General features: G+C 42.4%; 1 protein-coding gene across 3 annotated transcripts; it reads right to left on the bottom strand.

The window, feature by feature from the left end:
• Nucleotides 1–922: 922 nt before the first annotated feature.
• POLDIP3 (DNA polymerase delta interacting protein 3) lies at nucleotides 923–16,351 on the bottom strand. 3 transcript variants are annotated; one of them, XM_085317996.1, is made up of 9 exons: nucleotides 16,221–16,351; nucleotides 12,544–12,940; nucleotides 9,922–9,996; nucleotides 7,937–8,032; nucleotides 6,010–6,192; nucleotides 5,024–5,101; nucleotides 4,295–4,424; nucleotides 3,329–3,395; nucleotides 923–2,945 (listed from the first exon to the last, which is right to left on the bottom strand). In XM_085317996.1, exons 1-9 carry the CDS (start codon nucleotides 16,325–16,327, stop codon nucleotides 2,771–2,773), a joined length of 1,308 nt encoding a protein of 435 aa, XP_085174122.1. In that variant the 5' UTR covers nucleotides 16,328–16,351; the 3' UTR covers nucleotides 923–2,770. The 3 variants fall into 3 exon arrangements, with proteins under 3 accessions (XP_085174122.1, XP_085174120.1, XP_085174121.1); XM_085317994.1 differs by having other exon boundaries at nucleotides 9,922–9,999; XM_085317995.1 differs by lacking the exon at nucleotides 16,221–16,351 and adding an exon at nucleotides 13,693–13,818 and having other exon boundaries at nucleotides 9,922–9,999.
• Between the last annotated feature and the right edge of the window lie 225 nt (nucleotides 16,352–16,576).

Genomic DNA, 16,576 nt, shown 5'->3' on the forward strand with positions numbered 1-16,576 from the left:
TTTTGAAAAAGCAAAGGGAAAAGAGAAACACTATTACAAATTACTTGCCACCTGTTCTGGACAACTCTATTGAATCAGTGCTGGCAATGTGTTTTGTATGCAAATTTATGATCCTCTCCCCCAAATTAAAATAAAACAAAACCCTCCTCCAAAGATTAGCATCCTGAATCAAGGCAAATGTGCATAGATGTTAGATCAGAAGGTGATCAGCGAGCTCAGTGAAAGCCAAACAAGACTAGCATGAATATTCCAGGCCAGTAAGAAGAAACTTCAGAGCTGCAAGGTGAACTGCTTAAAAAAGCCTGGGAATTACTGGAATGTTACTCTTATTTCAGTGTGCACTGAAACAAATTTTACTAGGAAGAATTAGCTAAGCAAACTTCATCTAAGAGACCTAACAAACTTTAGATTGCAATGCAAATCATAGAGCAGTATTTGGACAATCATCATTGATTTAACGATAGATTAAAAAAATAATGGAAATTTTTACTATACAGATCAGAGCTGGATAAGAGAGCACTAGTTCTTTGAAGGAAGTACATTGATGTCATCATAACTTATCACAGATCATCTAAACACAATGTCCAACTTAACAGCGAATTACAATTCGATTCTTTCTATTTGGTTTTTGGAATGGGCGTGGATGTACTAATCAGAGTATGACCAAATCATTCTTTCAGAAGAGTAAAGATATGTAGCCACAATACATGTCTTCATATTTTCATACTCTCTTCTAGCTGATAAAATATCCTAATCCCTCTCGAACAGATACCTTAATTTCACAGCTAGAGTCTTTCTTCCAGAGTTATTTTTTAAACTCACTAGGCTGTCTGTAACAAGGGCCACTGTCCTCCTTTTTTGTGACACCAATGGAATTGAAACTAGCTGTGGACACATATTGCTCCCACTTTAACAGCAACGCTCTCTGTATAACAAATGTTTATTCAGAAACAGATAATACATTATTTTCTCCAACCCCTAACATTTCTTCCCCCTCCCCCCAACTTATTAAAACACAGGTGTTTGATGGGCAGTCTAAAAAAGGGGAACAATAGCTGTCGTAAGTCCCCTCCCTACAAACATCTGCTGTTCACAAGAAGCACCCTACCAAGTAACGATGCAGTCGGTTTCCAAAGAGTACTCTGGGAAAAAAACAAGTCCTGCCAAGTCCTCAGTTATATCCATGGCTAAAAGGGATACAGTGAAATAGAGGAATGGTTTGCACCTGCTAGATACAGCAAAGAGTTTGTACAGAACAAGAAAGCAAAAGAAACAGGGTTGACCAAGAAATGGAATCTGGACCTACAATGGTTACAATGAGTTCGCTAAAGTTCAGCAGTGCTGAACAGAATGGATTAGGTTACTCTCCTAGCTAGAAGGATCAAGTTCAAACCCCAGCCGGATTCTGGAAGTGGCTCGTACCTTTCCTCTCTTCTTACAATACAATTTGAACTAATACAAACAAATGTAGCTACTGGGACTTCAAATACCCACTGCAATAATGATGCTCTAGCAAAGGAAGTACTGGAAGTGCCACCTAGTGGCCAGTGGCGGGTCACAGATGCTCACTCTCTGAAGGTAAATCCTCCTTGCTGCTCTGCATGGGACTTGCCAGTATCTAAACTCTCTGATGCACTAGAGAGCTCTAGAGAGCATTAACTGCTTCCCCTCCCCCCCAACCTCTCTCTGCTGCCATGAAGTGCAGTKATCACCCCCCCAAGCCCATATATGGGAACAGCAGGCCTGCACAGCAGCCAAACATTACCCAAATTAAATCTCTCAAGTGATTTCTCAGGGGCAGAAGACTGCTTTTCATGTGTTAGTGCCTAGAAGAGGCCTCAGCTCCTTCCTTTTCATAAAAGGATGCTGGGTAAGTTAAAAGCTAAGAAAGCACTTTGTGTCCCTATCCAGATACCAGGAGAACGCAATACTGTCTAATGGGAGTGAAACATTTGATTTTTTTTTTCTAGCTCTAAACACAATTCTGGTTCTTACTTTTTAAGTCAAGAAAAAGGGAGGAGAACACAACTGAGCCTGATCCTACAGGGTAAATATATTCATTATAGAAATGCCAGTGCCTTTTTCTTCACCTCTGTGCCTTACTAGAGTTGAAACATCCCTCCCACAGCATGATAGGTTCTGCTCTTGTACACATGTCCTTTCTCCCCAGTGGCATACACACTGGGGAAGCTAAGTGTTTCTTACACCTTCTCAGCATCACAGCTTTTGCGCAGAAAGACATCCAAGGGCCAGGCCAAAGTAGTATGCTACTGAATGCATATGAGTCAAAGATGTAAAATGGCGCTTGCTGTGTGCAGACACACCTTTGTACTTGATGCAGCAATTTTAGAAACAATGTGTTGTCTTGTCTGTTGATAATCAAGGGGGAATGCACCTTTTAGTTTCAAGGTAGATCAGAAGAGAAAAGGAGATTACCACTCCTTCCCTTAGAGCCTATGTGCACTTTTAATGGCCGCTAGGGGCTTTGGAGTAAAGGGTAAAGAGTAAAGTACATTGTATATGCTTGGTAATATATTACTGGCAGAAGGGGGAGGTTATTCTCTTGTGGGGAAAAAAAATGTGGAAGAAAACTCCCAACTATGGAAACAGAAAATACACACACAAGAGGAAACACTATTGTACAGTAAGGTAGCGATCATAGAAAACAAAAAACTTCCAGGCAGGCAAATGCAAATAACATCTGCATTCCTGCACTTTTCTCATTCTCCAACTTAAGTGAGTTTTCCAGTCCACTGCTTGCTCTCCCTACTCAGAGTTTGATTTTGAATTCTGTGGGCTGCACAGAGGCAGAGACCCCTGAGGATTTGAAGAGTGCCTTCAGGATGGTATCAGGGTCCACCTCAGCAGGGGGATTTGAGGCAGCGCTTGCACTTGACCGGCGTGGTTCTCCCTCCTTCTTCACTGAAGGAGTATCACTCAATCGGCTGGAGGATTAAAAAGAAAAAAAAAAAAACAGAACAAAACCCCACAAATAGTATTAAACCTTACATTTTCAAATAAGTTTTACACAATATCTAGACCGTTTTCAATATCCTGTCTCTTCTCAATATTGGACATAGCAGCTTAAGATGTGCTTTCAGACAAGAAAACTACCTGATTTCAGACTCATTTTGAATCCCTAGGGCTGGAAACACTATGGAAGCAAGCTATTTTGCATTCAGCTCAACATAGAGAGCTTCCACAAAGCAACAGAAAGAGGATATTCATGGGAAAACTATTTACCAACATATTTTCCTCCTTTCCCTTAAGTTCTCCTCAAAACACAACCTGCATGCTCTTTTGGTTCTTCCCCTTAGGAGGCACTTACAGCAATATAGGCTGGTCTGAGGTGATGACATTCCCATTCATGTGAAGATTGCATTTCATTGGTTGACCTAAACAAAATAATTAAAAAAAAATCTGCATCTCAGTCACAGTAAGGCAAGACCCTCAAAACACCACGCAACAGTGCAAGCAATAGGAAAGCTCCACATGCTGGGGAAACCATGAGAAAGAGCAGCTGATGCATCTTTTGTTGCAAGATCATAGCACTTCCAAAAAACAGTCAGTAGGAGTATGAAATTCAGAATTACATTTAGGTAGACAACTCTTGGCAAAGGCAGAGAGATTCTCCCATTCTGAGCTGTTTGCTCCTCACCTGATATTAGCAGTGTCACTCATCCCAGGAAAGAAATATCTATTCTCAGCTAGAGAGCGCGCATGTTTAACAAGTGTATCAGTCCTCACACAAGGGTAAGAAAAACTAGAAATTAGCAGCTAATTTGAGCCTATAACAACATACAGATAGATCCTAATCAAAAATTGCATTGTTGAAAGTCTCTAGAGAAGCCAATACTGTTGTACAGGTCTGATTCAGAATGTCTTTGCCAAGTCCCAAGACTTCTGCAAATACTCGTTTTACTTATGCTGTGCAAACAGCTACTCTGGAAGGCATTAAATGCTTATAAAGGACTACCTGGTTTTGGCTTCTAGGTTAGAGACAACAGAATATTCAGCTGGAAGTTAGATCAGAGCAATCAGTACAAGCCTGCTTCTACCTTTGAGCTCTCTCCTCCTGGCAAAACAKATTTCTGAATACCACTTAAACGATGCATATATCTAAGAAGTCAAACAAAAGCCTCTAACGCCCAGCTTTCAAAAAAGCTTTCTGGCATTTATTCTCTTGGTAACATACAAGCTTAAGATGTTTTTAAACTCTCTGTTGAGGTGGGGGGGGAAAAAAAAAAACCTGTTGATTCCCCTATTCTAGATGCAACTCTAGCCTGAAACTTACCATCTAAGCACCTGTTGTTGTATTTCTTATATGCTGTGATAGCATCTTCTTTCTTCACAAAGACGACCTCAGCCACTCCTGGGTGCACCAGCCGGGCTCGCTTCAGAGCGCCACATACACAGAATAACTCCTGAAGGCAGACAGCAAGTCATGACTGTGATCACATTAGTTATCACTTGAACCAGAGAGGCAGAGTGGGAAAAACTTAGTTTCCTAATTACATCACTATCTGCTTAGACAACACATACCAGAATCTGGCAGTAGCCATTTATCTTAGCACATTTGGTATGATACAAACAAATACTTGGTACTAGTAATACAGGTGGCACAAAACTCCATACTGTCAACAACTCAAGCAGAAGAGTTCAAGGTTAGTGAGTGCTCCATACAGTTATGCATGAAGACCAGCTTCGTTCTCAGTCTGCCTAGATAATGGGGATGCGGCATAAGTTAGAACACCAAGCATCATTTGGCACAAACTCTTCTAAATGATGTCAGGTATCTCAGCACAGTCTAGAAATAGRATTTTGTCCAGTGTTTTTAAGCATACAATTTTAAAAAATATGACCCAAAACAAAAATCTGAGACATTTCTCAAAATCCTCCCAAGGAAAGCAAATCCGCACCATACTCCACTTCAGTATATCCACAATAGAAAAGTGAATTATCAAAAGTAGGATGAGGGATGGACGCTTCAGTCACCCAGAATTCAGCAGTAAGCAACACTCACAACAATGTCTTCCTCTGTGACTCGAGGATGCAGATTGTTTACGGTCATCTTTGTGCCTTCCAAAGGACTGAATACCAGCTGCCAACACAAACAAATGTATTACATGCAGAAGGTCAGAAACACAACAGGCATGACTACACAGCAGAGAAAGCATGAAAAAATGATTAAAAGGACACCTGGGAAAGTCTGTACACACACACACACACACACACACACTCACGAAGGGAAAATAAGGCTAGTAATGGGGAGTATCAATGTTCACAAAAGCCCAGCTCATCTGAGGTGAAAAGGAGCCCCCTTTTCATGCTAATTTCTCTCTGAAGTAACTCTTCTTTTCCRTTCCCAGATACAACACTAACTTAATCTGCATACGTATGCAACACTCACTTAGGCATGCCTACACTGCCTTTCATAGGCAGGTCTAGGCTGCACTCAGAACTAGCCAGAAAACCTAGAGCTAGCAAATTCAGTGTCTGGGAACACCTGGTGACATACTGCACCCAGCACTGGGCAGCTTGGCAAAACAGTTCCAGGCAGGTTGCTTATATCCTGTGTGGACACCAGGTAGCCAAATTTGGGAGCATCCTGTTGTTCTTCCTAACAGCAGCAGACAGAAAATATCAAACTAGTAGCATAAAACACTGTCTTGGCAACATGCAAGCCACCAAGTGCTGTCCAAACAACTGCCATCTCCCTTTAACACAGATTCCTCCAGGACCATGTGCTTCAGTTTTAGAAAGAAAAAGCAGAGAAACAAAATGGAGAGTCTGAGAATTCCCAGCCTCTCAAACACTAGAGAAAAGGATATTTATACAGGTTTCAAGTTCTTGAGACATGGGCTGCATTTACCAGAATAAGCTTGATAGAGTCCCAGAGATAGCGGTGGGAAGCAGACAGAAATAGCTTGCTCTCGTAACCAATCAACGGCAGTTTTGCACATCTCTGCAGAGATTTCTAAGAAGCATGTCCCATTTCCCTAGACTCACCTCAACAGGTGCTGGCTCTTTTGGAGGCTCCTCCTTTGTCACCAAGGTCCGGGACACGTTTGTCAAGGCCTTCGTCCGCATTGGGGAGGGAGGTGCAGGAGGAGCTGTGTAAGTATCATTCTGGACCACTTTAGTCAGGGGAACAGTCTTGGACAGAGAGAATTTATTGCCACTCAGCCCAGTCTACAGGAAGAGAGAATCAAAGCATCCGTGAGAGATGCAGCCTACAAAAGTAGGTCCTCTTTTGTAAGCACCAACACCAGGAGAGCATTATTGGCATGCATTAAGAACTCATGTCCTTCCTAGTGTCAAAATCGCTACAGTGCTGGAAACTTTCAGCTTTGAGACAAAAATCAGCTGAAGCTTCTGGACATAGGTTTACCCTAAAAGGTACCAAAAGTGCTTTTTACAAGCACCTTTAATTTTCATACTCTTCTTAAACTCTACCAGTGCATTTTGAATTTGGAAAGCACCTTCTATCTGAAAATTCTCAAGCACTATATAAAGTGTACACAAAGATAACTCACTCACAATAAAACTGAGCTGTCTTAGTATTTCTGAAGAATGCCTGTTCATACTATGCTAGCAAACAAGACATGAAGAGTAACTTTTCCTAGTTGAAGCTATCTGGAAAATTTAGAGCCAAAAGAATAAAAGTTGTGCTTGATATCCACTGTGAACACCGGAGACGGATTTATTCCTGCAAAAAAATATGGCCATTTTTAAGGATAACAAATGGCCAGAATCTCTACTTGCCTGAATATCCACCTAAGAAAAACATGGGAAATTCACTGCGCTAGACTGCCTGTGTGATGAAAAAGCCACATTCAATTGCTTGTTTAGAATCACAGAATAATTTAGGATGGACCCATGTCCAAACCCCTGCCTGAAACAGGGTTAGCTTGAAAGGCACACCAGGCTGACTCTGGACTCCACAACCTCTCTGAGCCCCTGGGCCAGAGTTGGCTCTTGTTCTTTCCTTATTCACCTCTAGAAAGAGTTTTTTTTGTCTTTTTTATAACCACCTTTTAGACAGCCAAAGACAGCAGTCAGATCTCGCTGTACCCTTCTCTGACCTGACCTGAACAAACCCTGCTCTCAGTCTCCTCTTGTATATCATACGTTGCAGCCCCCAACTACGCTAGCAGCCCCTTGCCAGACTCGCTCTGGTTTGTCAATGTGTCTTGTACWGTAGAGCCCCAAACTGGGCACAGTACAACTGCAATCTCACAAGTGCCAGATAAAGCGGTATTATCTCCCTTGACTTGGTGGCTATGCTGTTACTAATATAGCCCAATATGCAGATAGCCTTCCTTGCTGCAAGGATGCACTGCTGATTCATTCTTAGTATGTCATCCAGCAGGTCCTTTTCTGCAAGACTGCTTTCTAGCCAGTCAGTCCTCAGCTTATATTGCAGAGTATTATCCCATTCCAAGAGCAGGACCTCGCATTTGTCTGTTTGAAATTCCATCTTCTCCAGATCATCAGTACTCCCCAACAAGCTGCCAACTAAGATTTTGCATGGCAAGAGACTTCCTGCTTTGATGTMCAGTCTCTCTAGGAGCAGCAGAAAGCTTCCCTTGCTTACCTGCTCAAACAATAACAAGATAGATTCAAAGAACTTTCCCAAGAAGGAGGAAAAAAAAAAAAAAAGTCAAGAGCTAACATGCAGTAACCTGCTAGCAAAGGAGAAAGCACACATTCTGGCTGCAAAGGCCTACAAAACCACAGTTAGCCTACAAGGGACTCTGTCCCCAAACAGTGCTAGAAACATTGGCACAAAGGGAGGGGTGRGGTAGAAAGTAAACATTCCAGGGGAAATCATCGTTTACATACTTTAAAAGAACATAAGCCCTTTAAAGCTGCAGCCTGTGCATCCACCCAGTGTGAGCATGGCATGGCGGGGACTGTTCAGATAATCCCTTACCGCGTTGTGCAGGAAACTGTTTGTGGTGGTGATTTTCATTTGTTTGCTGGGAAGGGGAGAGACACTTTCATCATCATCTTCCATGTCATATAGACCCTAAAGGAAAGAAGGTAATGATTAACAAGCAGGTATATTTAATATAGGCATCATTCCCAAAATACGTCATTCTCCCCTGCCTTTAGCCTTCTTCGAAACACACACAGTAACTTTAGGTAATGAAACATTACTACTTTGGATTTCTGCCCTCACAGCTTGGTGACAGACAGCTGAATGCAGGCAAGTCCATTTCAAAATGTCAGTATAAGAACTCTCAAAATTCTTTTCCAGGAACGTCACAGCAAAGTTATTTCCATAGATGTACTGAAACCACATATAGGTTTCTCTTTAAACCCTAAAACATCAAGACTCAAGAGACCACATTAATGCAATAAAGCCTCAATGTCTTCCTTTTTAGCAACCTGCTAGCTTTAAAGCTTAAGCCTATGAATTTTACTTTTTTTTTTTTTTTTTTTTTAGTAAGCAGATGGCTGCCAAATACATCTGAACCCAACGTTCCTTTTGAATAGCCTGCTTTCTTCAGCATAGCACATGTCCGTCTGGCACTAGAAAACACTGCACTAGGAGGTTTGTTGAATAATTCATTTCCTGGTTCCACTTAAATGCTCATAGCCTTGCCTCAAAATACTAAGGTTAACTCCTACACAAACATTTTTTCATAGAGTGTAAGTGATAATGTTTCTTGGAAAAAGCCTATACACATATGGCACTGCCCAGAACATAAGAAGTCACAACTCAGTTTCCCATTAATTCAGGAGGAAGATGAAGAAAGATTCAGAAAATGGAGGGATTGGCAACACTAGCTTGCAAAATAAGTGGGTTTTCATGGTCAGCAAGATTCTAGCTTGCAAACAGGAGGATTGTTCCAAGCACAAAAATGTGATAAAGGAAAAAAGTATCAGGAATGATAGGCACAGAACTCTGTCAAAAAAAAAAAGGAATTATGAAAAATACAAGCTGTGAAGACAAGGGACTTAAGTTTGAGACAAATAAAAAGCGAAAGGGATCCAAGTTTTGTAACAGTGAGGTCAGAACATGACACTTCCTTAAGTGACAGCATCACGGATAAATAACAGTGGCAGGTGAATGCAGAGGTAAACACTCAAGAAGCTAAAGTTACTGTAATCAAGGCAAAAGATAAACAAGACATGGTATTGTGGATGTCAGTTTTCAATACTTAATATTATATTTTATGTGCATATACACACACATATATACATGTATGTATAAAAACCCACATATTTTGTATTTGTGTATTCTCTGAAAGAGCCTAAGGTGGTAAGATAACTGAATGCTTGTCTGGGCAACAGCTTTAAAAGTCTATCCAGAAGAGAYGGCAAAAACTCAAGGGTTTTCCTCATACCTTCACAGAAAATCTTTGATAAAGGACATGGCAATTTTGAAGCCATTAACATCAGTCAGCACAAGGTTTCTAGCAGGGACACAAAGCTGGGTTTCACAGAAAGGTAATACCCTCTCCTTCCTCACTACAGCACATTTGACAACATGGAATCATATTCAGTGTCTGAAGAGGCAGGCAGGATGTTGAATTAAAAAGACCAACAACTCGATCTAATGTAGTATCAAAGAATTTATAGAAAGAGCTTAGAGCAAAAGGTTGCAGCTGCTAGAAAGAACAGTTAGCTCATACAGGAAAAAAAATGGAAACACCTACTTTGTGTTCATGTAACACCTAAGGAGTCAAGTTCAGTTATGCTAAAGGAAAACCTCAACAACCATGAAAGTATCTCCTACACATGAATAGAATGCCAAGTTGTTAGAGAACTTCCAAGCTCCTCTTCCCTTCCTACTTCAACTTCCTTTTGCACCTGCCAATCTTTGTGGACTCAGCACAGTCTTGTTCCATACATCCTACCCACAAAAAGGGCAGAGTGGGTAACAGCAGTCCTGTTGTTAATGGCACGCACCTGCTTGCGTGTATGGTTGTTCACCACATTGATCCTCATTCCTGCTGGATGAGAGTGTCCAGGAACTGGAGCTTTCTGCTGCAGTTAGAGGGAAAGAACCAAAGCATTAAACACTATAGTCCACCAGCTCCCCCTTTCAGAAGATAGGAGCTCTTATTTTCTACTCTCAGACCACTTAAGTGAAACTCTCCTGCTCTTGAAGTGTTATAAAACAATATGCTAACATCTGTATTTCCTGCAGTATATTTTCTGTGAGGTGCCTGCACTTAAAGAAATTAAAATGGAAAACCAAGCAGCAAAATTCAGGTTCAAACTACTTGAGTTTTAGTCCAAGATTAGTTGAAAGTGGACTTAACTCTGCCCAGACAGCCCCAATTAGATTTACATTTCTACAGATATGAAGCTGTTAATGGTATAAAAATCAATAAGCCAGCTTCTCATATTTCATGCTACAGGGAACCAGAGAAGATACCTATTTCCACCAAACTCAACAAGTAGGATATAATGCACTTGATTTGGACAGTTCCATTTTGAAGGAGAAACACATATTATCCCTTCACCTTAGACCTGTAAGCTAGGGTGAAGCTGTACTAGGATAAAATGGTACATGAGGTAATGCAGCTGGCCCTCTTCTCTGGTCTATTACTGTGTGAAACAAGGACAAAACAACAGAAGTCAAGAAATGCAGTTTCACTGATCAGCAACCAAAATCAACCATTCAGCAATTCATTCAAAAATGTCCTTTCAGTTTTCGAAAAAGCTAGAAGTTGCCCACCACAAAAAAGATTGTGCCTTCTTACAAAACACTCCATACAGTCAGAACTTCAGGTTTGTGTTTTCTTTGGAAGACTTACTTATACAATAGCAGTGTCATGCTTCAAATTGCTAATTAATTCAGAAACAATAATGCCTGTCCTACTGAAACACCAGCAGAGCTACAGAATTTCTCTGGGTCTCATTCAAAGACATTTTTCCTTCCTTTGTAAGATACAAGACCACCATCCAGGGCATTAGAGCTCTGTGCTGTATCTTGAATCAAGATACTTCAGTTTGATTCTGCTCCCATATTTGGGGGCAGAGAGGAAGAAGCAAACTGAAGGAGGGCCATGAGAAGTTTGTAATTTCAGTAGGAATCTTGAAATAAAAATTCACAGCTGTGCCCACAGTCTGAGTCACTCTATAGTGATATAATATAATCATTCTGGATTTTTTATTGCAGTTTGTTGTTTAACAATCAGAAAGAACTGTAGGTCAAATTAAGTGATACAAAAAAAAAAACGAAACAGAACATCTCCCCATCCCCCAAAAAGCCCTCACAGGTCAGAGTATATTACTGCTGGATCAGGTCTCCAGAAATTATTTTAACTTGTAGAAACTGTAACAAACGTTCAACTCAATGGCTGACGTCACTTTGATCTGGCTGTAAAGGACAATATGAGTATTAATTACGTTACTAATTAGACTACTGAGCAGACCGCTCCATTGCTCTGTGATTTGCCCTTCCAACTGTCACAAGAGAGTCAAATTCCCTTTCTTAAGTCTTTCTTTTACTTCCAACTTGGCAGGAAACCTGAAGAAGTTAATAGGCTATATCCTGTATAATCCTGCTATAATTTAAGGAAGAAACATGCTTGATGCTCTCGAGCAAAACAGAGTAGAAAAACTAATCTAGATTGTCAAACTGATGAGTACTGGAGTTATTTCTGGATACGTACAAACACGCTGTTAATCTTCAGGAAGAGAGAAATGAAAGAGAAGTTAGGAACTAGAGTGACATGCTTGTCACATACTTGAAGTGAAGAACAAAGCCACTCCTCAAAAAAACAATCCTGACAGTCTGGAAACTTCTCTTCTAGCTCCATCCTCTGTACCTAACCCCCTCCACACACACCCCCACACACCAGCAGTTGCTCTCAGAGAAGTCAGCTAAGAATCAAGTTACTATGCTCACAACAGGATGCAATCTGAAAATTGATGAAGAAAATCAGCAGGTTAGGATGATCAACTCATGATACTGAAACCAGAATAAGCTTGAGCCTCAGCAGGAATGGGTCAAATAATCAAGCAACTCCCTGGAAAGGGGAAGGGTAGCAATGTATAAAGAGACAGATCAAATTTTATAAGATGATGAAAAAACATTTTAGATCATCTACAAGATACCAACAGCTGCATAATTTAAACTGGATATAAACCAATTTTCTAGACAAGACAACCTACAACACACACTTGCAATGAACAGTGGTATAAGAACGACAAAAAAAAACCCCAAACAACAACAAAGTTTCCTTGGATTTTAGCAGGAGGCACGGGGGGAACAGGGACACAGCTATTTAACACTTTCAGATAAATACTTTAGCACTGATTGTGCTACTTTAGTCACTTATCAGGCCCAAAGCTTTTTCTTTAAATGAAAGCTTGGATTCTACAAAAGCTCAAAACTCTAAACAGCTGAAGGACACTGCAAATCCCAAAAGACTCTAAATCTTGCCCTACAGACTGGGTTCAACTGTATCTCCATGGCTTCTTATTGCAATCTTGTGACACATTCACTGTCGTCATTATCATTTCTACTGGATTGCAGCAGAATAACTAAGGGGCTTAGAGATGGCTTGCTTGACCTACTTGGATAGTTTTGGTGATTTTCATGGCTGGATTTACTGTCCCCATTGCTGGGCTGATAGCAGCAGCAGTAGCAGGAGTGCTCCTTTTTAAGCTGATCTTCTCTCTGGCATCCACCACTTTGGTCACCTTTTCAGCAGCAATACTTTGCTGCTTACGGGAATTCAGCATCTCTCGAGCATCCTGCACTTTCCCTTTGATTTTGAACCGAGCGTCCTTTTGAACCAGTTTTTCACGGGCATCTTTAACTCCCAGTTTCTGTCGGGCATCAGTGAGGCCAATCTTCTGTCGAGCATCAAATGTCCGCTGGAAGCTGACAGCTGGTGAGGATCTACTGAGAAGATTTTGCTGGATCCCAATGCGAGATCTTACACCTCCAAACACTGGCCTTGTGCTAAGCCTAGAAAAAAAGTTTCAGACATTGTAAGATGTGATTTACTATCAATAAAAGTATTTGTGGTACTGCAAACAAAAGGTAACTACTACTATGCAGAACCCTACACACAGGTTAGATGCTCAAATAGAACAGTAGAGAATATAAGCTGTTTTACATTAGCTATTTATTTATAAAATAAAATATAAAGAACCAATTTCTAGAACTGGCCCTTAAGCTCACATTTACAGACCTAAGCAATAAGCTTGACTTGACCTGTGCTAAATTCATACTATATCCATACAGAATTTATTAAAAACTTGTGTACTTTGTGAGCCCTCTGAAGACAAAGAAGAACAGAAACACATACTCCAGCTTTAGGACTGAACAGGTCTTCTAAAACATTTTTTGTAATATAGTATGTCCTGGTACAAAGAAAACCTGGAACTACACACAACTTCAAGAATTCTGGACAGCAAGTTCAGATTTTGGGGAGTACAGGAGGCTTTGATTTTAGGTTGTACAAGCATCAGTACCAATCTCAGCTGAAGGCTGAGACTGGCAGCAAGGATTGGCTAGTCAAATCACTTGCTAACATTGCTGCCTCTTATCTAATCTACTAACACTAATGCTGCACTCACTGGCTTATATTTTGAAGCACATCACCATTGCAATACTCGGTATGGAAGGATAACAATCAGAACACTCAGTCTCAGACAGAGAACAGCATTTGTAGCTGGGGTTGGCAGGGAGCTCTGGAGAGAATCTGCTCCAACTACCTTACACCTGGCAGGTTGTTCAGGACCGTGTTCAGTTTGGTTTTGAATCTCTCCAGGATGGAGATTCCACAACCTCTCTGGACAGCCTGCTCCAACGTTCCTCCCATGAAAGTGTTTTCTTACATTCAGATGGAAATATTACTAAGCAGCAACYCATTCTGTAGTAAAAACAGAAATCAACTTCTTGTTACAGATTTGATTTACTTTTTTAAAACTTCTCCTAAAAGGCTTGTCTGAATTTTTAGTACAGTTTCTCTTTAATTTAGAGTTAACATACTGAAAAAATACTGTCGCCATTGGCTTTTTGATTCAAAAAAAAAAGAAAAAAAGAAAAAAAGAAAAAAGCTAGAGCACTACAGGTTATTTGCTTTGTTAAAAGTACTGCACAGTATTATAAAATATAAAATTCAATAGAGTGTCTAGGATTTGTTGTGATACTCAAAAGGCTAAAATCACAAATGCAAACAACAATGCCAGTCAACTTCTTCATATAACTTTGTATCAGTACTTCCTGATTTATCTAGCACTACAATTTAAACTTCTACTTACAGTCATACAGTGAAGAGATTTGTGGAAAAGAAGTAGAAAAGAGATGGAAAAGACATCAGCTCTGTGTCTGGATACAGCAAGAAAAATAACTGAGAAACTAAGCCAGGGGTCGCATCTTGTTACCTAGCTAAGAATCCTGTGGTGATGCTCTCTCATTCAAACAGAGCATAGCAGTTAAGAGACAAGAATATTAAGTCCATTTGTGTATGCCCAAAMGTATATGAAAGAGGAACGGTACCTATAAAGCACTAGCCATAAAACAAAACTTCACTTTCCAATTTTAAAATCTATTAGGTTAGAATGCTGCAGAAAGATTGATGAGTTGTTCTTTTTAATCAGTATAAAAGGGAGGTCAAAGTAAAATCAGAAATGTATGTCATCAGCATTTAAGACACAGTTAGAACAGTGAAGATGCATATTGATGAAATCAGTTAGGAAACTGTACAGAAGATAAACTCCTCTTCTGAGAAGGGGTAATCTTAATAAGCTTTTTTTTTTTCCCTTATCCTATAAGCAAACAAACTGTTTAGGCATTACGTGGCCATTTTGTGCCACGATACCTGAAATACAAGGGAATCTCAAACATTGCAATTCTATACAATTCAATTTAATTACTGTACATTCTAACTAACTTATCTATGGCACATTGTAATTGTTTGTGTGTTAGCACATTTTATAGCTGAAGATTTTTCTGTTACCATTTTGCTTGGGCTACTAAAGAGCAGGTATATAGTGATAAAACTTTACTCAGCTTGTCTAGCATTCACAAATCTTATAAAGATGACAAACAAGAGAAATGCAAAACACAAACATTCAAATAGTGCTGCTGAGAGTATTGTTTACCAGATAAAAGCTGGAAGGATTCCTGGAAGAAATGAGAGTTACGGAGGGATTTGAAAAAGGAGAGGAGGCGCTTGGCATATTAAGCAGCCTAAAACTGTTCCAAACATTCAGTGTAATGTGAATGAAAGCGCAAAGCTGAGGCCTCGCCTAGACTAGGATTTAGAGGTGTGTTTGAATTTTTCAGTTAGTACCTGTTAGCAGAGAATGTTCAAAATACCGTTCTAGACACGGAAGCGTACGTGCTCACGGTTAACCCTGAAGGCTCCTCGGTGAGCACAGAGCACCAAAACAGAGGGAAACTTAGCTAACGGAGTGGAGAGATGCGGGGACAGGACCTCGAGAAACAACAAGAGACTAAAGCCGGGGGGGGGGGGGATGCAAAGCTGTCGAAGGAGAAGCCAAACAAGAACCTGCCAACAGCTGCACTAACGAGCAAAGGGCCCAGCCTACACTGGAGACGTTCGCCATGCAAAGCACGACTCTAATCTTGTTGCGAACATGTAACGCACTCCACATCCACGCAAGCACTTCACACGGTCCGCCGGGGCGTTGTTAGCTACGCTACAGAGGCTGCGATTTCCAAGGGCCAGGCGCCAATGCCAGCGAAGCGGCCGCTGCCCGAAGCCCTGCCGCTTATCGCGGCCGCCGGTGGCGCACCCGCGCCTCCCACGGCCGCCCCGCGACGCAGCCCGGCAGGCTCCTGCTCCCGCTGCAGGCCCCGGGCAGCCCGGCGCCCGAGGGGGCTCGGCCCAGAGCCACGGCTTGGGGCGGGGGGCGCACAGCCCCGCCAACCGGCTGCGGCAGGAGCCTCGCGAGCCACGATCCGGGAGAGGCGACGAGCAGAGCCCCCGGCCCAGGGCAACGCCGCGCCGCGGGGGKGGGGGGGGGGGGGGGAAGGGGGGGGGGCGACCCCCGCCCCGTCCCACCCCTGAGCGACGGCTCGCCCCACCAATCAGCCCCAAAACGACGCCCCACAAGCCAACGCCTAAGCCAATGGGAAGGCGAGAGCACGGAAAGGGGCCGGGCCGGGCCGCGCCGAGGCGGCCCGCGGCCCCCGGAGCGGAGAGACTAAAAGGGAGAACGGAGGAGCCCCCGGGAGAAGCCCAGCCTCAGGCGTTACCCTCCCGGCCGCCTACCTCCCTTTCACAGTCACGCCACGTTTCCGTATGAGCTCGTCCAGGGAGAGATCCGCCATCTTGTCGCGGGGCCCAGAGATAAGACGCAGCGAGCGAGACCCGGACATGACATCAGGCGTCTTCCGCTCCTCGCCCCGCCTCCAGAAGTAACCGCGTCCCCCTCTCCTGCCCTCCCCCGGGCTYCGCCCGAATGCACGTCAGGGGCGGGGGAGAGGAGGGCGCGCGCGAGCCTGGCGGTCCCAGAACCCCCAGCGGCGCCCCGCCCCTCATTTACATACGGCCTCCCGCACGTCCCGTCCCGGTCCGGTTCGCCTTTGCGCCTGCAGGCCKCAGAGAGCGGTCGGAACCGGAAGAAA

Source organism: Rhea americana, unplaced genomic scaffold (genome assembly GCF_003343005.1).
Source record: "Rhea americana isolate MKP2758 unplaced genomic scaffold, rheAme1 scaffold_511, whole genome shotgun sequence".
NCBI lineage: Eukaryota > Metazoa > Chordata > Aves > Rheiformes > Rheidae > Rhea > Rhea americana.